This window comes from Cinclus cinclus, chromosome 6, assembly GCF_963662255.1.
Source record: "Cinclus cinclus chromosome 6, bCinCin1.1, whole genome shotgun sequence".
NCBI classification, from domain to species: Eukaryota; Metazoa; Chordata; class Aves; order Passeriformes; family Cinclidae; genus Cinclus; species Cinclus cinclus.
Genome location: NC_085051.1, coordinates 45,890,835 through 45,914,719, shown reverse-complemented (window position 1 = coordinate 45,914,719; position 23,885 = coordinate 45,890,835). Strand labels below are relative to the sequence as shown.

Here is a 23,885-nt window from a genome sequence, read left to right as displayed (position 1 = left end):
TTTTTTTTCCCCCCTGTTATTCAGAGTTTTCCTCAATCTTGCAACTTTTTTGTTTCTGCTTAATTTCTTCTACATCTTTCTTTTCAGGCATTTTGCTTCCTCTCTTATTCTATAACTTTGCTTTCCTCTGCCTTGTTCTTCCTCAGTACTCAATCCCCTCTGAAAGACTCTAATTCTGTCCTTCAATGCCACTTGACTACCAGCTCATCCCAAAATTGTTGTCTGTCAGAATTTAACCTATAGATATGTTCCATTCAGGAAATACTAATCTAAGAAAAGACATTTCGTTTTCCTCAAAACACCCTGGAGTAAGCATCTAGCTTGTGGAATACATTCTTTAACAAGGCTTTCTGAGGAGATTCACATGCCTTTAAAAATAACTTATGTGTCTATTTTCACATAGAAATTGAAGTAAGTCACACACTTTGTCTGTTTTGAGCATTTCCTGAATGTTGACAGCTCTCATTGCTGTTTCCAAAAAACAAACCAGCAGGATCTTGCCTAAAATAATTTTGTCTGACTTGTAAATTTTCCTCAGCCATATTTTATTCTTTCAGATGTTTCCCCTCCACAGCTTTATTTTGCTCTTTGACTGCCGCTTATAGCAATACATTTTGAAATGTTAACAAACACGTATCTCAACTGGGAAAGAATTTTTTTGTACTTATAAAACTTTAGGTGCTGATCTGGCTTCTATTAGCACCTTAGCATCATACATTGAAAAAGCAATCATTGGGAAGAATGGGAAAAGGAAGTTTAACAGCTTTTAAAATAGTGCCTTCCAGTTTTTGAGGGTTTTTTGCCCCATACACAAAGCAGAATGCAGGTTCTAAAAAAAGAGATCATACAAGATAAAGGTAAGAATTGCTAGCCCTACTGAAGTAGGAATTAAGACTGATACTATTACAGCATTTTGATCCTACCAAACTAACTTTTAACAGGAGACAACTGATTATCCCACTGGATGATTACAGGACTATTGTTTCCAATGCCACTAAACAGAAAAATCAGTCCTCTTTGGCAAAACTATACACAAACTTACTATTTTGGGCAGCAAAGAATTAAGGATGCACACAAACTTTACAGGGGCCATGCTCATCTGGCCAGCAGAATACACAGCAAAATCCTTCCTCAACAATGGGCACGATTATTCAAAAGACAACTTTATTCGACTGTACCAGAAGATATTAAGAAGCCCACAGTGACAAATTCAGGTTATCTTAACCCAAAGTTTCTTGGTTTGGAAAGCGTGTGTCTGGGTGTCTTTAACACTGGAATTCGAAAACTTTGTGGCAGTTCTGTGAGCACTTAAAGCAAGGCTTAACATCCTGAAGTGTAGATACAAAATCTTTGTTTACTTACGTTGCATTAGTTTTCCCACACCCACTCTATTTTACAGGGGATGAAAGACTTAATCTAAAACTAGAGAAACCAAAGAAGAAAGTGGTACTACATTGCCTTGGAGGTTGATGCTACAGTCAAAGAGCTTAACCGACTTGATTTTGGTTCTGCTCTAAGGTGAGCTGTGACTGAAGGCGCCTGGCTCAGTTATGTGAATGCAGCAAAAATTTAAACAGTTCAGTTCTGAAAATCACATGCATAATGCCTGGCTGCTCCCAAATCCAGATTCAGTTCATACACAGAGCCCCAGAGTCAACTATAAAACAGTACTTCACTCCAGTGAGTATTCACCATCAAATACACCACTTCAGAATTTGAAATACTGTTGTTAGTTGTCTGAGTTTGGTTATCTAGATATAATTGTAGGATTTGATAGCACTAGGTAGGCAATTATGACTAAGTTTTCAGTTTAACAGCATCTGTTATATTTATCTGAGCTTGTATTTCTAAAAGTTGACTGAGCCAATACCATACTCAACAAATCTCTAAGAAGATTTAAGTACTTCACGAATTTTTATACTATTTTACAGGTCAAGCTCAATTTATTTTAGCATCTTATCAGACACAGAAGCTGTGAGGAAAAACCATTTACTTCAAAGGCTTCCAATAGTCACTTTCAAGACTTTTCAAACAAACTAATAACTGGAACATGCTTCCCAGAACTCCATGCTTTTTGGTCATTCTGTTCTCACTACATGTTTTACCTGTTAAAGATGTACTTTATCTCAGCCTCTGGAAAGGAATCCCCAGCAGCTGAAAGAGCAAGTTGAAAAAGAGAGTGTAGATGTAGGAGGTGAGAAATAGAGATGGAAAGGGAAATGTAGTTCAAACACAGGACAATCTTTCTTATAAACACTATTTTTTACTCAATAGAAGCTTGTGATCTAATGCCAGCATCAGCTGATTTTCTCCTTAAACACTAAAACTGTAAATGTTAACAGCTGCTGCTATATTAAGAATAACCATTCAACATATTTCTGAGAATCTGTATTAGCACACCAGGCCAGAACCCAACCTCAAAGCATAATTCTCAAAGTGCTTTTTTAAAAACAAAAAACTGACAGTCAGCTGATAGCAAGTGAGGAACGATACACTTCCAAATTAGTATTCAGCAGAAAATAGAAGACACCAACTGCAGAGCTAGAGGAGTTCTTAAGATAAGTGACATTAAGTGCGTGCTATGCAAATACACCAGAATAGCCAAGTAGTCCCAGGTGCTGGATTAAGGCTCCAATCTCCTCTGGCACACAGGTTCAACTTCCACCACTGCCAGGGATATTTTAACAGGTAGATTATATGATCTTAAAGGTCTTTTTTCAGCCTAAATGATTCTATGATTCTATGATAATAAGTCTTAACTTCTACCAGAATACGTGTCATGAACTTTGTGACAAAACTGCATGAAAAAAACTAAAGAAACAGAACTATCAGAAACTGGCAGTATTAAATCAGCATTCCAATAGCTACAGCATGATGAGTCCCTCAAGGCCTAGGAAAGCTCAGTTATGTTTCAAAGGACTTCATGTAGTTTATACTTTGCATAACTTTAGTTGTAAACAAAATTCTGTTTCTAAAAAATTTAGTTTATTCCCAGTTCTGTTATCTTCACTTAAAACTACTCTGCCACATAGCATTCTAAAACCATTTTGACAAGCAAACTTAAGTTATCAAAGAAGCACTTTTTATGCAGCGTTAACTGCAGGGCATATGCATAAGAAATTCATAAGCTAAGCAGTGCAACTTGAATATCAGATGACTGCATGTACATAAGCCAAATATCAGTATTTGTCTGACTACCTCCTTGTTACCAAGAGTCTCTGCAGGCCCTTACTGCAGCTTCAGTGTCTCTCCCTGCTTTGCTCCCACATACTCCATATTGACTAATCTAGTGACTTGCTCTCTTCTAGTTGCCAGTCTTCACAATTAATTATCAGTATGTAGGAAACTGGGAGAAACTTCTCTTCCAAAATACAGTACTGTTACACATTCTTGCAAGTTTTAAATGAGTTTCAATTAAGTTGTGCTCTGAGAGGTCTGAAACTCAAATACAACACCATCTTGTGCACACTGACATGTTTTACTACAGCCATCTAAAAGCTGTAGAAATTGTATTTCTATAATTTCTTATAGAAAGCATTCCTAGAGAAAGCATAGGAGCTTTCTATAATTCACAAAGATGAGAATTGAGGGCTGTAGAGTGAAAGCATTGTATTCACACCATGGTCAGCTAACCTGTTACACACCACTTTGTAAAAATACAGCAGGCCACACAGACAGACCCAGCGAGGAGAACCTTGAGAACATCATTGTGCAACAGTTTTACACCTGGATCTGTTTCTCTATAATCATATCTGCATTTTAAGTACAAATTTAAACCTCCCTCCCAGCCCAAATGATACAGAGGAAAAAAAATGAGGGAAGAAGTAAAAGTGATCAAAAAAATCTCCCCTCTAGGAACAACTCAGCAGGATAAGAACTTCAGTCTAGACAAAGATAAAGGTGTCTAGAAAGAGGTATGAAAAGGATGATTAGGCATCACAGGCTTCTTGCATCCTTCAATGCAAGAAGAAAATCCTTAAAATTAGCAACTTTCAGAACACAGTTTCATGTGACATTATTATGTTGTAGAACTCAGCCAGAGAAGACTGTGACTGCCAAAAGCCTACAGACATTTAAGAGAAGACAAGAGACACTCACAGAATAGGCCTCTAAGTCATGAAATATGCAGGGACAAACAACTACATAAATGCCTGGCCATTATACTTTTATATGGAATGCCTTTGGAAATCTGTCCTGTTTTGTTTTGGCCAGTGTGAGCTGGTTTAAGGGAAAAGGAATCCACCGAGCACTGATGCCAGTACAATTAAGGGAGTGAAGACAGGCAGAAAATCGTAGTCAGTGGTTCTATATCTAGATGGAGGCTGATAACAAGTGATGTCCCTCAGTGCTGTCTTGGGACCGGTGCTCTTCACACCTTCAATAATAACACAGGCAGCAGGACTGAGTGCTCCCTCAGCAAGCTTGTCTATGACACACACTGCTGAGTGGTGCATTTGACACACCTGAAGGATGGAATGCCATCCACAGGCAGCTGAACAAGCTCAAGAAATGGACCCACAAGAACCTCATTAGCTTCAACAAAATCAAAAGCAAAGTGCTGTATCTGGGTCAGGGCAATCCCAGACAGGAGCATAGACTGAGAGAAGTCACTGACAGCAGCCCTGTGGAGGACGACTTGGGGTACAGGTAATGGCAATGCATGACCTGGAAATGTGTACTCACAGCCCAGAAAGCCAATTGTGTCCTGGGTTGCATCCAAAGCAGTGTGGCCAGCAGGGAAAGGGAGGGGATTCTACCCCTCTGCTCTGCCAAGACCTCACCTGCAGTGCAGCATCCAGCTCTGGGATCCCCAGCATGGACCTGTTAGAGCAAGCCCACAGAAGGGCCACAAAGATCATCAGGGGGCTGGAGCACCTCTCCTACAAAAACACACTGAAAAAATTGGGATTGTTCAGCCTAGAAAAGAGAAGGCTCCTCACTTCATCCTTCCAGTACTTAAAAGAAGTTTATTAAAAAGCAGACAGAGAGAATCCTGTGTAAAAGGCAAGATTCAGGATAGAATGCAAGCCAAATGTTTCTCATGGGGGTTTGGAGGACAGGGTAGCAGTGGGAAGGGTTTTTGTTGTTTCAGTGGGTTTTTTTTCTGTGAAAAGTTTGCAGATTGGAAAGATCTAAAACAGGTATGGTCATTCTTGGCAAAAAGACTAACTCAAATATTCCTGATTTTCTACCCACTTGAAGTACGCACAGAAAAGCTAGTCAAATTTTTGCACAACTTTGTTTGCCCAATGCTTCATTAATAGTTGTTTATACAAATAGTTTTTTCTTGTTTTAGAGCTCATTGATAGGAAAAAAAAAAGCTTCCTAATACAAGAAGCTGTAGCATTTTTCTTCTCTCACTCCCTGGTAAACACATTTACTTCTACATAAATCATGCTGGAGAGAAAAATCTAAGGTTCACGATATCAGAGACCTTACTACTATGCAAACTCATTATAAATGTCAAGAGTGAGATATAGGAGTTCTTTAGCTGCAGTCAGAAACTATCAGTCTTAATATGCACTCTCAGGAGACTACAACTATCCAGTTACGGTAGGAAAACATTTTTACAAATGTCATAATATTAGTAAATATTCACTTGGGACTACATTACTAATCAGCAGAAATGACAGAAATTTTGTGATCATCTGTGAACTATCTAGGAAATAAATACTCTTCATCAGCAAAATATTTCTAAAGACTTTTAGCATACAAATACTTTTTCAGAGAAACTTGCAGTTTCTTCCCTGGAAAGAAAAAAAATCACTCAGGAAGAAGTTTGAATGGTTTGTGATCATAGACTAACTGTTGAGAACATTTTGATACTATCAGCTCACCAAAGGGAAGGAGCAATCAGCCATGTAATAAAAAACTTGCATTTCCCCCATCAGGTAATAGACAAAAAACAACTAAACAATGAAGAGAAGCATTTTTCTTAAATACAACATACAATTAATGACATTCTACCACAGGACTTTTTGGAGGGCTAAAAACCAGCAAGTGTAATTCAATAAGGAACTTGATATTAAGGGACAGCCACATGACTGCAAATGCATTTCAGAGAATGAGCAAGAACAGTGACTGGTACAACAGTAGGAATTGTTTCTCAAGTTACAACACACACACACACACACACCCCCCTTACCTCAATGAGAATATGCACTCACAGCCTAGTTTTAAAAAGCACAAAAGAAGAGATTTGGTCATCCTTTCCAGTAACATTTAGAGTATATGTTGCAATTTTAAAATATTATTGCCTGTCACTAAGAGGAAAAAAGTCACAGCAGAACTAAATCCATACCTGCTGTGTAGAAAACAAGACTTTATGTATACCTCACAAATTCCATTTCCTATTAACTGTCTAATCTGAAAATACAGAATTTACTGATCGGATTATTCAACTATGCTTGTATTCATAAATATTTGCAGCATTTCATCATAGCCCAAGATTTGTGCTTGAACTATGAACTTACAAATGCTGAAGGCAAGAAAAGAACACCAAGTTCATAAGAACGAATCATCAGTTGGCTGCCATTTTTCTCCAGAGCTCCCCAAGCTGCTTTAGATAGATTGGCACTGTGAAGAGAAAGAAAGCGTATTAGTGAGGCACAACCTTCAGGGCAGAAAATGTTTAAATAACAGTGTAGCAACGTCCTTCTAGCAGAAGAACTTAAATTCAATCAGAATAGTCTTCTCAAAAAAATTGACTTGGTTGTTATTCCTTATTGCTATTTTTACAGCACAGTGGGAGCAACAGAGACAATATGTAGAAAGGCTTTCATACAACACATGTGGATAATTATACAAGCCTATTTCCGTCATACAGATCTACAAGACAAATTCAGCCTTTTGAATCTTCTCTGCACATCTCAGAAAGGAATTGGGTACTGGTAAATAGCTTAAATTTGATGACTTAAGATGATTAAAGGCTAGCTCAATTATGACTAGTTACAATACATTTAGTACTGAGTGGGTTTGCATTTTAGTACAGAACGTTACAGAATCTTTTGCTCTTGGCATTTTGTTATCTGATATATTTATGAAAACAAACACTTATCAAAGAGGTTGTTTCAATTTGCTATTCAGCACCATGCTGTAGTTAACCTTTCATCAGTATCTAGTACATAGTAGATCAATTTGGGAGTCAAAAATATATGCAATTCTGTTGTCAAAACCTACTTCTACATCACAATACAAAATTTACACACTATGTTTCAACTGATGGAAATAGTGGATACTGTTTGGTAACAGTAAATGGAACAGAAGAAACATGAGAAGAAAATAAAGCAACCATGAATTTCTGTATTAGGTGGAGTGAGCATCACATTTCAATTACTTAGAACCTTTTAAAAAGCACATTAATCACTACCACTACTGCAGGCAACAGTATCAATGAGTGATGAAACAAAGAGAAAAAATATTAAAACAAAGAGAAAAAATATTAAAGTAGCTGAGCATTTAAGAGTAAGGACAGATCATAATCTGTAGAATATAGGGTTACATAAAGATCAGTTTTGGCAAAACTGAAACATATCTGTATTTTTCCTTCACAATGAGACATTCTTCCTCCAAGTCAAGAAATTTCTTGCTTCCTCTTTTGGCTTCTTTAACAATTAAACCACAGAAATATAAAGCTTATACATCAAGGCAGACTGCTAAACAACTCAACCTGATGAAAGACCATATTCCAAATTCTAGATATCTGTACGTTTTATATCAGTAGGGCAGCCCAATGACAGCCTCAGCTAACCCAAACTGTACCTGTTTTGTAGAAACCAGCATATTCATACCATACCACACCACAGCATATCTTAAAGAAACTTAACCCACAATTTAAAAATATTTTTTAGTTGGTGTTGAAGTCCAAAACTGCCAGTCACAACTCAAGACAAGATTTTAGCGTGATTACCATCAGTTCCTGACAATCATTTCAATCTGCAGCCTCAAATGGGGCAATGCAATGAAGAAACATTAAATATGGACAAAAATTCATATCAGTAATTAAAATATTATGAGGGTTATGGAAGTGACCCACCCGGGCCTGCAGCTGACAAAAACCCCCCATACATGAAGTTCTTAAGTGAGAGCTGTACTGGTTAGAAGTTTACCTTGTTACCAAGAACCATGCAATCTTCTGGAAGTCAGGAGAGAGTCTCATGTACGTCTTAATGTGAGGTATAGCATGAGTTCGACCTGTGACTTCTGCTGACCATTTGCTAGAAAAGCAAAGGGAATTATTTTCATATATGGTTTTATTTGGAGGTCTAAAAAATACTCACCATACTACAGCGCTATGATTTCAGGAACACTACTTGTACTTGTCATACTCAATACTTATTTCTCCTAGAGAAAATCTTAAAATACTACATTCAGCTGAACTGCTAAAAATTCTGCTAGTAGTCAGAAGGGCAGGGCTTTTTGTCCTTACAACCAACCCAGGGAGATATTCTCTTCAGTGTGTCAGGTTCCCCTAACAAGTTTTTTCCATTCCAGATCACACTCAAGGAACTAAACTTCTGGCCAATGTATCTTCTTCAAAGACTACCAATGATTGAGACTTTAAGCAACTGAGTTTGGTGCCAAACTAAGCCTCACAGAATTTTCCAAGTTTATTACAACTTATTATCCATGACAAAGGCAGGGAGCAACTGGTAGATTGCTGCTGTTACTCTTCCTCTTCCCCCTTCTGTGCCTCTAAGCCACTGAGAAATGTGAGGGTTTAAGAGAATATGCATATATAAAAAAACTAGTTTAAAATAACAAGCCATTGCTGGATTAATTCAGCATTGATGTTACAGAACTAAATGGTAAGCAAGCAGTAAATATATGTACATAACTGAAGATATGTAGTCATAGCATTAAGAAGCACTTCGTGTTCACAGCTGTTAGTCCTCACCCAAATTCAGGCAGAGCTTCTTAACACACCTTCCTTCACCCAGAGACATTTTCTTCCCCAAATTTGAAGGAAGACTCTGGTTGCAGTTGTCATAATCCTGTTTCCCTAACCTAACATTCTCCTTTAATAGGCAAATCAAAAAGAATCGATTAATTCTGAAAAACTTAATTGCACTGTGTTCCTCTAAAAGCCTGAGCAGACTGACTTGGAAGTGCTGGAATTATTTACCTATGTTGACTTTCAGGACTAACACATACAGTACAGTTAAAATTAAGAGGCTTTGTATTTAATGGGTGAGGACCTAGTTACTTTAACAGCCCTATCTCCCGTGATGAATGAAAAAACAATGAGAACTGGTCCTGTATTCTTAAAGGGAAAGAGCTGAAAAATTCTGCATGTTTGATGCAAACTACATTTCGTTATATTTTGATGCAAGCCACATCTAAGTCTGTTTCTATAGGACAGATTATGATATATATGATACAGAATTAGCTGACTAAACTTGTCTTCCCCTACAAACTCCACACTTTCCATACATAAAGATTGTAAGGCTGAATCATGACTCAAACACCCTGGTTAACAGCCTCTCTCTCACAACTGACAGTTTAGGCAAGCATCTTTAAGTTAATGAGACAAAAATAATTAGGTAACTCCAATAAAATTGTAAAAATGAAAAACAGGAAGAATAGTAGAACTGGGAATTTAAAATTGATTTTCTTTAGATTTACCTCACTGCTTTACACCAGGACAAACTTCTCCCCTCACCACTAACTGCAGTTATTCCAAGATACGATCTCAGTCTACTGCCTTTTTGTCTCCTTATCTTAAGACAGATACAGGTAGTGTGCCTTAGCAAGAGCTATACCACTTCTATTTTATCTATTACCTACAGGACTCTAACTGCAGTTTAATTTCATCAAAAGTGACTGAAAGTCCTATTTTAGAAAGTTAAAATCAGAAAGGGGAACATATATTTTGGCCATGTTTTCCCTAGTAGGACAGCACAAACATGTACTAAATAAGAGACTAACTGAAAAAAAGATTACATCTTTTTTCTAATGAGATTCTCATGAGGTATGACTACAGAAACTGAATTAAGACTGCACAAACACCCCCAGATTTACGATTTTTTTTACTTTTAGTATCACAACTGAACAATCTTGAAAGCTTCACGTTGATTGCAGCTTTCTTCCTTTGCTGAATGTGTTCAGAGGACATAGTTTAAAGGCAGGAAAAAAAGCCTCACATGCTTTCTGCCTGAGTTCCATTCCTTAGACATTGACCAGCAAGGTTCACAATCACCTTCTAGAATGGAGGATGCTCTCTGCCACTAGCAATTCTATTTCAGCCCCCTGAATATATACCCCAACTGAACACAATCTTACTTAATGAATTTTCTTACCAGAGCAACTTCTGCCCAGAGGAGTTAAATGTTTCTGATGAAAGGAACGGGAAGTGGTCTTGTAAGAGGTTACAAGTTCTATTAATGTTTTTTGATCTTTGCAAAACAACTTTTCCCATTGTTCTCTAAACATGCGTAAGTTTTTAACAATTCAGCCTGTGGGAGACATCTGGCATGGAATGTGTCAGACTGTTAGAATTTGGCACAACTAGTAGCACATGGAAATAGAAATTCTTAATAGAAAATGTCAGGCATCTTTAACAAAAGATATTGCCATAAGGGACTGAGAATTTTTGCAGCAAGACTGCTGTACTTAGAAGAAAAAAAATAAAGCAACCACCAAAAAAAAGCCTTCCTAGTCTTGTTGTGGCTCAGTTGAAATCCCATTAATACAGAGGCACAAGTGGGGAAACTGAAATACAACTGGAAGTGAAAAAGAGAGGGAGTAACATTATTCCTGCTCAGAAAAGGAAACATTATATAAAAGTTTACAGAAACATAAATCTAGTAGCAACATTATCCCATATAATCTTTATAGGTAAACAGCATGTTTTCTATTAACTCTTGGATAGAAGACCCAGCAGATAAGGAACTAGAGACCTTTATTTTAAGGAGTTGAGGAACACTGTCCTTGTAAGCACTTGCACTTATTTGCTTTTAACATTCAAACATTACAGCACTGTAACTTTAAACATGGAGTCTGGATAAAAGAAAACCAATTAAAAAAAAAAAAATAATTGTGTTCTACTTACTGAAAATAGGAATGCAACCACAGCTGTTTCTGTGCTGTCTGTATACTGTATGGAAGTGAGCCACCAGCTTAAGGAAAAAAAAAATAGAACATGTACATTTATTTTTTGAAAGATATTCTAAAAACAGCAAGCATCTTGGGGAATAAGTTATCTGTTCTACATTCATGAGTTACTTTCAGGAAATTGTTAAATGCTCCAGTAGTATAAAACGGTATATACTTGCTGAGGATTTTTCCATTCTTATAATTTAGAGTTCCTAAACACTACACAGCACATTTACACTAGGAAAAACAGAAACTGTATATAGTGAGAACTGTGGGTAGTTTTTTTATATGATACTACTTGATATCAACACACTGGAATCACCCATGCAAACTAGAGGAAATAAACCTATACCCTACAAACTGCAGCTCTCAGAAGAAAGAATAAGCCTTCCAAACCCCAAGCAATGTTATTTAAAAAAGCAAATTTCCATGATGAAATTATATTTGTATTGACTTGACCTTTGGCTAATGCACATTGTGATTTCTTGAAATGGATTTAAAAAGAATCAGCCAGCCATACTGAATATATTAGTGTTGTGTAGTAAAAGTTTGATGCAAAGCCTACCATATTCAACATGTCCTAGAAGACACAAAAGCTTTACTACTCTCAGGAATGCACAAACTGCAGAAGCCCACAGAACTGTTCATCTGCACACACACAGTTGTGTAATTCATGAAGTCATTTGACAATAGAAAGAAATTACAGTAAGAAGTCACTGGGCTGTAGATAACCAGAATGCTTTGAAGACACTGTAACTTAATTCTGGGAACCACAGATAGCTATAAATTCTCTGGCTGCAATTTCTTTGTATGTCCAAGCACTAACCAGAGGAAAGACAAAAACTGAAAACATTCATGCTAGTTCCATGCACAAAATCCACCAGCTGCTAAAATTCAAAAGCTTCTCTCGTGCATGAATACAGGTATCCAGCTTGGAACAGGAACACAATGACTGAGCAAAGCCAAAGAAGCACTAAATCATTGAAGTTGAAAGCACCCTCTGGAGATCATCTAGAACAACTCCATGCTCAAAGCAGGGTTGAACAGAGCACACTGTTCAGTACAGCATCCTGTCAGGTTTTGAGTATGTTCAAAAACAGACTCTACAGCCTCTATGAGCAACCTGGTCCATGTAAACATCAGAAAACCATCTTGCTGTAAGGATAAATTGAGATACAGGAGATTCCCATGTACATAAATTGCCTTTTGTTCTTTCCCTAGTCACTACATAAAGCATCTGCCTCTACTTTGCATCTTCGCATAATTTATATACTCTGATAAGATTTATCAGGAAAGCATTCTTCTCCAAGAATCATCCAGCTCTCTCAGCCTCTCCTATGATAGATGCTCCAGTCCCTTATTCATCTTTGTGGCTTTCTTCAGTACTTGGGTTCAGTATGCCCATATCTGTATTGTATTGCAAAGTCAACAGCTGGACACTGCACTCCAGAAGTGCCAAATAGAGTGGACAGGACATTCCTGGCAATGTACTTTCTAACACAGCCCAGGATTCTGCTGGCCTTCTTGCTACAAGGGTGCATTGCTGTTTCATCTTCAGCTTAGCCATCACCAGCACTTCCTGGTGTTTTTCTGCAAAGCTGTTCATCTCTGGTTAACCCCCAGTTTTCACTCGTGCCTGGGTTACTCTTGCCCCAGCTCAGCACTTTGCACTGCCCGAGGTTGCATTACAAGAGGTTGCTGTCTGCCCATTTCTCCAGTTTCAGCTCTGCACAGTTCTTCTGAGTGACTGCAAGATCATCCAATACATCAACAACTCCTCCCCAGGCTGCAATGTTTAAGAACTGCCTACAGGTGTACTCTGCCCCACCATTCAGGTCACTGATGGAGACATTAAAGCATGACCCTAGGACCAGTGCTTGGCAATGCCACCACTAGTGGCTGACCTCCTGCTGGTCTCTGTGCCAACACTCACAGCCTCTAAGGCCTGCCAGCTCAGCCAGTTTCCAACCTGCCGCACTTTCCACTTATCCAGCCTGTACTGAATCTTAGGCATTATTTTTCCTTTACAAATCTATGCTGACTACTCCGAGTCACCACCTTTTTCCATCATATATTTGGAAATAGTTCCAGGACTCCTCGTTCCATCACCTTCCTAGGGATCAAGGTGAGGCTGGCAGGCCTATGGGTCCTCAGAGCCTCCCCTGCTTCCAGACAGAAAAGAATTATTTTCTTTCAGTCCTCATTAATCTCTTCTAATTGCTTCAACCTTTTGAAGACTTGTTTTTGAGTAACAGAAGCTTCCCTGTATCAGGGTACTACAGTACCCATTCCTGTCTCAGGTTGGCTGGAGATATGGGGCTATGCTTTTACAAATATGACTTAATGAAAATAAACATGGGAATAGCGAACAGAACAGTTGTATATTACAGTATTTTAAAAAAAGACCAATAACACCTTAGCCTCCATTGTACCTATTGTGCAGAATGACATTACAATCAAAACAGAAGGAGAACTTGACACACTCAAATTAAATTATGACTGGAGTAAGAGCAGTGGGCAAGGGCTGTTGTTTTCCTACACAGTGACATATGAACGTAGCTAGGACAGACAAACATTACATATCAATGCTCACAAAACCTTTTCCATTCAGTCACAACAGGAGACCTGGAGTCAGAGCTCCAGCAAAAGCAGTAAGATTCTACTGCCACCTATTCTATCATATTCTCAGCAAGATGAGAACTGCATGTTAATTTAACAATAATCACTGAAGTGATTTTGCAGGACACTAGGACCACAAAAAGCAAATAAATGGGGATTCATCTGCTTACCAGGATAGCCTTCTAGACTCTGCCTCACATTGTTCACAGTAGGATAAACCTTCATGGAGGTAAAACAAAAAGTAACTTTAATAACACGGCTCTAAATAGACAAGCTGTCAATTTTCATGCAAACACCTTAAAGAAAACTTGAGCAAAATATTAAGCTTCATTTTCCAGAACTAATAAATTTACACTGCTACTTAAAACTATAATTGTGCCAGTAACACAGAAAGTCTAATATTTTACCACTCTTACAGAGCTAACCAAAATTAGCTATCAAGTCTCAAGTAATACTGCTTTAGCCACTTTAAGAGTTGCCAGAGTTAGCTCTTAACATCATTTTATGAGATTTTAGTCTCACACTTCAAATACGAGATATGAGTAGGCAGGGGCAATTAGCACATGGTAAAGGCATAGTTTGACTGTCATTTTTCCTTGATTTAACAACCTCCTGCCACAAACTTTTCTGCTCCTCCCCTTAATTGTGCTAATGACCAAAGGTATTAATGACTAAGGATTCAGTTATACATCACTAGGGAAAAACAGCTGCATCTATAAAACCTAATGCAAGACAAGCTATAGAATGAGAAGATAATTTTGATGAGATATATAATCTAGTGTCATGCACATGGAAATTATGTTACATTTTTATAGCAAACCACACACAACTAAACGGCATTAAGTGGCTTATATATAATTTCATGATGAAAACACTGTTACTCTCGTCCAAAAGTTAAAAGCAAACCAATGACTAAGATTTCCAAAACAAAATAGTAAGTGTTAAATAAAGGCCACCAGCATCTTAAAAAAACATACCAAATGGATTGGGACATCACATTTACGGAAAGTTGTCACACTGCTGCCTGCAGCCACCAGGCTCTCCTGGAACTCTGAGCACAACCATTTGGACCCATCAGCTCCCATTGAACCAATGCTTGAGAATTGTCCAACAAGAGGCCAGGATTCCTGTGCTGGTATTGACAAAGCATGCTCCTTTAAAAGCTGGTGAGGGGAATTAAAACCCTGTTAGACTTCAATATGCAAAGAATACCTTAATCAGCTTGATATCACTTTTGATATAATAAATCCTCACTTCTGATAATGCAGGAGATTAACATATATACTGCATATTTAACTTTGCAATTAAAAAAAAAAAAATCACCAGGCTTTCCAAATAAACTCACTTCAAGATTAAGCATCATATGTTTTACCCATAAGCACCAAAGCCAACCATTAAATAATGGGTGAAAAGAATGTTAGCAGTTCTTTCTAAAAACATGAAACATTAGCTTCAGAAGTTACAATAAATAAAACAACTAAATATTTTATCTATTTGGTGGTTGTTGGCCATAAAATTCCTCTTGTATCCTAAAGCCATGATACCCAGCTACAAGAGAAGCATACAATAAGAGGGGAAAAAAGAACAATTAAAGAGAAAACTGAAATGTTCCTTTTAGAGGAGTTCTTCATCTGTGAATGGAATTTAAAGTCATATTAAAAACAGATGGATATAGACAGATATTAAACTGTATGTAGTTGCTACCTTTACCAAGCTCTAGAGCAAACACAATCTAATGGCTTCAGTCATCAACATAGTATCATCATGTCTATCTGCATTGTCACAAAAACTCCTTTTAAATCACAGAAACATTTGCCACAAGATTATCTTTCTCCCTTACAAGCTTTTCCTGTTTTATTTTTTCTTCGTTCTATGTCTAACTAGGCAAAAAACACCAGACAACATGGAGCAGAAAGGGCAAGCTCTTAATGAGCAAAGGTATGTCTATAAGAGTAATCTCATGTTGAAAAGCAATGTGATATATAAATATTCTGTATGACACAGAATTTTGCCATAGACAGCATTAGAATTTCATACAAAAATCATGAGTATTTGAAATGTCACTTCAGCAGGGAGGTGCAGGTTAAAAATTCTCCAACTATGAGAAGCATTTAATAGATGCCATGAAATACATCATCAAATCCTAAAGAAAAAAAAAAAAAAGGGTCCAAACCAAACAAGAAGAGTCTACAAATACAAACTTGATATATGCAATGTTGAAGATTTACTATTACAGCTTACCTAAACAAACATAAGACCTCTAAAGACAAAAAGTTCAACTATTAATGTAACACTATCATATTCACCCCAACCATACCCCTAAAACCCTACACATCTGTTAAATATCTTCAAGGATGGTGACTCTACCACTTCCCTGGGCAGCCTGTTCCAATACTTGACAGATTTTAAGGTAATTTTTCTTAATATCCAAACCATACCTCCCCCGGCACAACTTGAGGCCATTTCCTCTTGTCCTATCACTTGTTACTGGGGAGAGGAAATGAACCCCCACTTAGCTACAACCTCCTTTTAAGTAGCTGCAGAGAGCAATAAGGTCCTCTTGAGCCCATTTTTCTCCAGGCTGAACACTTCCAAATCCCTGAGCTGCTTCTCATCAGAACCATGCTCCAGACCCATTGCCAGCTCTGCTGCCCTTCTCTGGACACTCCAGCCCCTCAATGTCTTTCTTGTCATAAGGGGCCCAAAACTGGACATAACACTCAAAGTGTGGCCTCACCAGTGCTGAGTACAGGGGGAAAATCACTGTCCTGGTCCTGCTGGCCACACTACTGCTGACACTGGCCAGGAAGCCATTGTCCTTCTTGGTCACACACTGGCTCATATCCAGCTGTTGTCAACCAGCACCCCAGGTCCTCTTCCACCAGGCAGTTTTCCAGCTGCTCTCCCCCAGCCCATGTGTGGGGTTGCTGTGACCCAAATGCAGCACCCAGCACATGGTCTTGTTGAACCTCACACACCTGGTCTCCACTCATTGATCCAGCCTGTCCAGATCCCGCTGTAGAACCATCCTACCCTCCAGCAGATCAGCATTCCCCTGCAACTTGGTGGGCTCAACCAGAGCCCTGGAGAACACCACCTGTGACTGTCTGCCAGCTGGATGTAACTCCATTCACCATTCTCTGAGATCAGCATCCAATCAATTTTCTACCTAGCAATGAATACACTCATCTAGACCAGGAGCAGCCAGTTTCTCCAGGAGAATTCCGTATGAAACAGTATTCAAGGTTTTACTAATGTTCAGGAAGACAACATCCACAGCCTTTCCCTCACCCACTAGGCTGTGACAGAAGGAGATCAGGTTAGCCAAGCAGGACGACCTGCCTTTCATACTCATGCTGATTGGGCCTAATGACCTGGATATCCACTCAACTGGGACCTCCCCAGTTAGCCAGAACAGCTGATAAATGATTGAAAGTGCTTAATGAGCACTTCTGCGAGCTCCCTCAGTGGATCCCATTTGGTCCTATGGTCTCCCACCGCATCTGATAAATGATGGAGATTCTTGTTAGTCTCCTTTTAATTGCTAATGTACTTACAAAAACATTTTTATTGTCTTTTTCATCAGCAGACAGATTAAGTTAAGTTCTAAGATGCAAGCTTACATATGTTACTGCTAACTTTAACTGTAACAATGTAGTAAAAGACTGATGATGACAGCTGGAAAAATTGGAAGGAACTGAAGAATTCTCTCCAAAATTCTATTTACATTTTAAAGGGTATTAACAAAAAAGGTTACAGTTTTGGTACCTTTCTGAGCCTAAGATGACCCCACTTTTCTTTATCACTGCCTTGGTATCGTCCAGGGGTAGAACCAAGCAGATACACTCTAAAAAAAGAAAAAAACAACACATATTTGTAAATCTGAAGTGCTTTGGCTTGTAAAGCAGCAAGGTATTTAAGTCAAACTTACCAGCAAGATTGCACTCAAATGCAATCAGAAATATTTAATGTCTCTCCCATTATAAATGTGATTTATAATACAAAGAAAAGTGTATGTTCAGCTGTAAAATTTATTATCAGCATCCTATATATGGCTGTCATCACCAGGCTGTTCTACAGCAGAGACAAGAACTACATATTCTTCAGTGTACAAAAATGCAGAAGATAGATAATATTAGCAAAACACACAAATAGCTCATGTAGCACATAACTGGGCATGTAATTTTGAATAAAGCCAATCTACTGCTACATCCAAATCAGCAGATTCAGGTATGAGTTTTCATTTGGGCACCTAATAGCTCAGAAGCAAAGTACAGCTTTTTCAACACTTCCTAATAATGGGTTTAGTAACCTATTTGACTTTGCCCTGAAAACAGGGAAGAGACCTGCCTAAAGTCACAACAAACAGATGCTTTAAGAAGCTATTCCCTACAGCATACATGTCATGCCTAACTTTACCCATGACTGAATGCCCCCTACAGCATATCAAATTGCAATCCTTATCCTAACAAGTGACTCTTTCCTAGCTCATGCATAAAATCCTATTGGCTAGGACCCAACTCATCTGTTTAAACTCATGCTGATGATCAGTGCAATCAGAGCAGCTGTTAGCTCACCTGATTATAAAGTAGGTTATCTTTTTTTTACCCTCCCCAATCTTTTAAGATTGCATGTAAAGATAAAAGCACTTTTTATTGTATAAACTAGACAAGGTTTCAGTCTCTATTTCCACCATAGTATATGACTGTTTTTAGCTTTTCTTTTCAACAATTTTTGTTCAGGTTATAAAACAGCAATTAAGTCTCCAGGGAGATTTACACTTTCTGAAATAAATGCTCATATTTAAGTAGAACTACTTATTAGAAATAAATTAAGCATCCTGAATAATTCTTAAGTATTATCAGCAATGTGATAATAGAGAAGACTATTCCAAGACCAGTTAGACACAACATTGCCCACCAAAACCAATCCATGCCCGTTATAGGCAAAATTCTTCAGATATGTATGTGGATTAAACTCTGCCTTACAAACAGAAGCCTATTTTGAATAAAACCCCCATTCCAGTAACCTTTTCTTATATGATCACTCTTGCATGACAAACCCTATACAGCACAGTTTTTTCCCACTGGTAATATTACTGGAGTAAACACGTGAGCCAGACTAGTTCGAATGAAACCAAGTCCTTATTATTTTATAGCTACCTTCTGTAAAGTTGCTGCTAGCTCACCTTTCTTTCTTCCTTTAAAATGCATGCTTATAAAACTAGCAGTTGGTCAATTTGACATAATTTACATTAAGACAAATTTTTTAAAATTGCAGAGAGTCATGTTTGAGCACTCAAGCCTGAAACAAGATTACCTTAAAAAATAAGCACAAAGTCTACCAGATCTTAACACCGATATTTAATTTTTAGAAAAAAAAAAGAGCCCATTTCTGCAAGTTACAAAAATCTTAACATTATCTATACCTTGTTTCTGATAAATCATGTTCTTGAATCAGATCTATCCATTCCTTGAGTGCAGGAGAACTGTAAGCTGTCAAGTAACTTATTAGGTCAGATTTAAAATGAGTTGCAGATTCACCAGTAGAACCAGATTCTCCTTTAGGCAGCCTTGGATATAAAGGGCTTAGCCATATTCTTAAAAGAAAAAAAATGAAAAAAAAAAATCAGCCATATAAACAAGCACACCACAAATGTAAACACATGGGTTTAGTACATGAGTAAAGCACATCTGAAGGTCTTAAACAAATACTTGACAGATTCACTGTTATACTAACGATAAATGCCTTGTCATTACATCTACAAAACCAGCTCATACTTTCAACATTTTCTATAGGAATAGAATGCTGCAATCTGTTCTGCTAAACGAGTGGTTTGTGCAACTGCATAGAAAGCCACCAATTAAAGCATCTGAAAGGTTTATACAGTTTGAAGAGTAGCCCACAATAATAGGCTGCCTCTCAAGAACCTCCCTCAGAGTAAAACAGGATGGGCACCACGCAGGGAAAACATTTAGCATTTCTTTCCAGTAACACATTATTGCATCCATGGGAACCAAAGATTCTGCATTATCAACTTTACAATGTGTTGATACTATCCTTTGAAATGCAGAACCACCATACTGTGATACCGCATAACAGCGCAGTACGCAAAAGCTAAAAAAGTAAACTATTTCTCATATTTGACAAGTAGGGGAACTTGTTAAGTATTCCAATAGGTATTTTCATGCCTTCTGAGCTTTCAGAAAAGCTAGCTGCCATAACATACTAAAGCTACCCCTAAGATTTAAAGGCAAAAAAATCAATGGCTATTTTTGCCACTCAAAGAGCTTGTCTCAGACAAGTAGTCTCAAAACCCTGCCATATTTAATGGCAGCAAAATGGATGTCAAAGTGACAGTAACTTCTGAAAAGCAACTTTTCATTAGTTTGAAGAAATTTTATACCCTGATTTATTGTGATCAGCTAACTAAAAAAATGCTCCCATAGAAATAGCCAAAAAACTGAAGAGGCTGAGGACCCTTATATTAACACGTCACTTAATTCTAGTTTTTGTGCACTCAACAAAACTATGTCCTAAGCTGGTCATTAAGTTTAAGAACTTCTACCAAAAAAATAAAACAGCAAAAAAATTCTTTCTCAGGAAATGATACTGGGCAAATACTAGCTCATCTACTGTATTACAGAACCAGTAATGCCCAACATTTATCAGACCACATTCTAGATACAGTCAAAACAAAACCAGAACATTTGCACATCCACATTACTCTTGCAGTATTAGGGTAATTTTTAAAAAGCTGTTTCAGATCTATATAAATGGTGTACTTTATAGGTATGAAAGTTTTTCATGAAGAGACAGCACAACATAATAAAATTTTGTATCAGTCAGACTGATCTTAAGCTATCAACCAACTGGGAACATAGTTTTGTTTACAGAAGAAAGCGAGTAGAGTTCAGACTTAGACAACTACCAGCATCCTAAGTCCAATTTCTAAAATTCTTGTTTTAGAATAGCTCTATCTTAAGAGTGCCAGGTTTGCAACACTAGATCACATAGTATCACATCTCCAGCAGTAGCAAATACCTATGGCAAGTACTAAACATTCACCTGCTAGGGATTGCTGCTTACCCCTGAGTTTTCTGGTGCCAATCTTCAGCAATAAGATTGGACGTATGTATCACAACTCGAAGACCTTCTTCATATAGCAACAACATCATCTTCCTTTAGAAAAAGATATATATAACTCTTCATCTATTTCAAGTACACTGAGAGTTGGAGATAAATTAGCAATTTATTTAAAAGCTCCAAGGTAATTATTTTCAAAAATTTGTTCTGCATCATGCAAGCACTTAAGACTTCAATCCATGCATATGCCAAGCTCACATGGTAGTCATTAGACTATGCCCATACATTTTGTTCTGGAGTACAGCTTAACATCTCATGCAACTAATCACCCACAACAAAGTGAATACTTGCAGAACGCTTCCTGTATCTGCACAGTTCTTCAGATAATCTTATCTCTTTGCTGACAGTCAGAAAAACAGCTACAGAACACTGAAAGGCCTTTACTTATAGCCAAATTCATTAAAACCTAGTTACTTCCCCTTCAACTGACTTTTACTTTGAAAGAAGGTATGTATATAGCTAACCATTGTGATGGCAAAAAAGCTATTTATTTATTCTTCTTAACTCAAGCTACAGCACAAAGGAAATTTAAAACTAGTAACTGAGATAAACAAAGACACCTGTATTTTTTTTGTTAAAAATGGCTCAAATTCTCATATCCAAATTTTCATTAGCTGGGTAAAGATGGCATATCCATGTGATCCCAAAGCGTGAGATCTGAAACCCAAACTGAGCCCCAAACATCTTTGCTAAAATATAAGGTTTGTTCTTGTCTGTAGATTTCTATCTACAAAATTCATTTTGTGACACATTTATTACATCCAATTCAAGTTTTTTTTCTTTGAGAAGACCCCCAGATTTACTAGTAATTTCCAGATCCCACATATGAACTGAAAAACACAATCAGTAAATCAGTGTTGTGTCAGTCCTATGTCTGTGACTGATTAAGTTTGCTTCACAGTTTTGGTATTAAGGCATGAGTTAAGAGCCAGGACCTGCAGTCCACCTGTCTTACACCAGTTCAACTTCAACTGTTTAACTTGCACATCTCATATCTACTCAACAGCTAATTTGTCTCATTAAACTAGAACAATCCTGTCATCTCTAAATAGAAGCTGTTTATGGAAGCTTTAAGACTCAACAATTTCTAAACCCAGTTTTGCTACAGACCTTTCTGCTTCATAGTATTACTTACGTATGGTGAGTTCCAAACGCAATGTCCAGTTTAGCCTACAAAATTAAAAGTTGATAATTGCTAAAAGTTGAAAATTGCTGTGCAGTTTTTAATTGTGCAGAATTAACGCAATTAATTAATCAAAATGCAAAATTGTGCATTGCTTCTTATTTTGTTTAATTTCACTGCTCTCTAGTGGACAGATCACAAAATACATCATCTTCCTTAATAGTTCTAATGCACTCTCCACTTTCTACAAGCTAGATTTTAAATGGTAATGACATTCTTGTTGGAACTGTTCCAGTATTTGTGCCTCTCCTACTAGCAGCATTTTCAGATACAGTCAGCAGAAAAGAACTCAAGGCTCCTGCTGGACACCACGCTGAACAGAAACCAGCAATGTGCCCTTGCATGAAAGATGGCTAGCAGGGTCTTGGCCTGCATTAGAAGGAGTGCTGCCAGCAGGTCAAGGGAAGGGATGCTTCCCCACTGCTGAACACCAGTGAGGACACACCTGCAGTACTGGGTTCACATGCAACAGGAAACTCAGGATTACCAACTGTTTCAGAGAGAACAAAATTCCAAGATCATTCTCCTAACAGAGAGCAGTGTCCCCATGATCATTAATATACTTCACCTGGCAAAAATCTTGAAACACTGGCAAGTTGCCATAGCCACACCCTTCCTCAGAATGAAGCCAATGGCTTCACCACTTAGGGACAGCAAAACAATGAACATAACAGCAGAGATAAAATGGCACACAGCAGGAAGCGTGTTCACAGCAATTTTAACAGTATTACATAGATTATTTGTATCAGCATTTTTTTGTGTAAAACATATTTGAAAAATAGTAACTCTCTGAGGAGATTTAAGATTATAGTGACACTAGGACTAAGTTCTGTGCTTTACACAAAAATAATGCTTCCTTTTGAGCCATTGTAAGAACTTGAGTGTAATATGTTAGTGGAGAAGGTGAGCAGCTCTTCTGTGAGCCCTGTGACACTTCTGTGGGCAGCTGTCCTGTACAAACATTTGTGGGTGAAGCCTACCATAATCACATCCGTCCAGGACCATTGTTTCCAAGCTCCTATGGTCCTGGTATGGATATTCCTCAAAGTGTAACAAAAAACTTTGCATATAAGGTGTGCCTTTTCATCAGTAGTAAGACTTTGAGTGTAAGAGATGGCTTAACTTCAACCAAAGAATGATACAAATGTTAATTACCTGACAAAAGCTAATATTCTCATAAGGCCGTGCTTGTGCAATTAGTTCAGCTTTGGATTCTCTCTTCTCACCATGAACTATCAGCAATGGCTTCTTCCTTAAACAAAAGGAGATTACCATTAAAACACCAAGTGAATCAGCAATTAGCCTAAACCATTCCTTCACGTAGCTATGACATATGGCCCCTATATCTAACAGCCCAGCAGAAAGATAGCACTGAAATCAATATGCCTTATTAACTAATTCAAAATAGCAGTTACTACAATAGAACCTCTAAAGAAAAGACACTGGAAAATTGCAACGGAAAAAAACTAAGGGAAACAGGAAGTGTGGAGTAAAGCAGATATCAAAATTAAAATTTCTAATACAAGATCATGAAATAAAGTCTTGTCCCCATAGCTGGAAACAGACAAATGTAAGCTGCCAAAAGGCACCAATATACACAATGTGGATCTAAGACAATTTAGTAATTATTATCTTACAGAGAAAATGGAAGATTCATAGGAAAAATAAGAGGGTCTATTCTGGCAGTAATTTGGTGCTCACTTCCTAAAACTAAACTTCTGGTCCTGCCAACCAGATCTAATCTGTAGGGAGATGTGTTGCCTCCCTGGAGTCCAGGTAAGAGATACCACCAAGAAAATTTTCAGCCTGGCTCAGCCCACTGATTATTACGGGTTTTTCACAT

At 37.8% G+C, this 23,885-nt stretch overlaps 1 protein-coding gene across 1 annotated transcript in view; it reads right to left on the bottom strand.

Moving 5' to 3' along the window:
- Positions 1-23,885, bottom strand: part of TDP1 (tyrosyl-DNA phosphodiesterase 1) — a 42,570-nt gene that overhangs the window by 13,846 nt on the left and 4,839 nt on the right. The window contains exons 5-14 of the mRNA XM_062494475.1: positions 23,198-23,294; positions 21,995-22,029; positions 20,803-20,895; positions 19,142-19,312; positions 17,482-17,560; positions 14,691-14,876; positions 13,884-13,932; positions 11,051-11,117; positions 8,109-8,216; positions 6,474-6,576 (exon numbers count right to left, since the gene is read on the bottom strand). Of these exons, the coding sequence (XP_062350459.1) occupies positions 6,474-6,576; positions 8,109-8,216; positions 11,051-11,117; positions 13,884-13,932; positions 14,691-14,876; positions 17,482-17,560; positions 19,142-19,312; positions 20,803-20,895; positions 21,995-22,029; positions 23,198-23,294 (988 nt within the window). The remainder of the gene's footprint in view (positions 1-6,473; positions 6,577-8,108; positions 8,217-11,050; positions 11,118-13,883; positions 13,933-14,690; positions 14,877-17,481; positions 17,561-19,141; positions 19,313-20,802; positions 20,896-21,994; positions 22,030-23,197; positions 23,295-23,885) is intronic.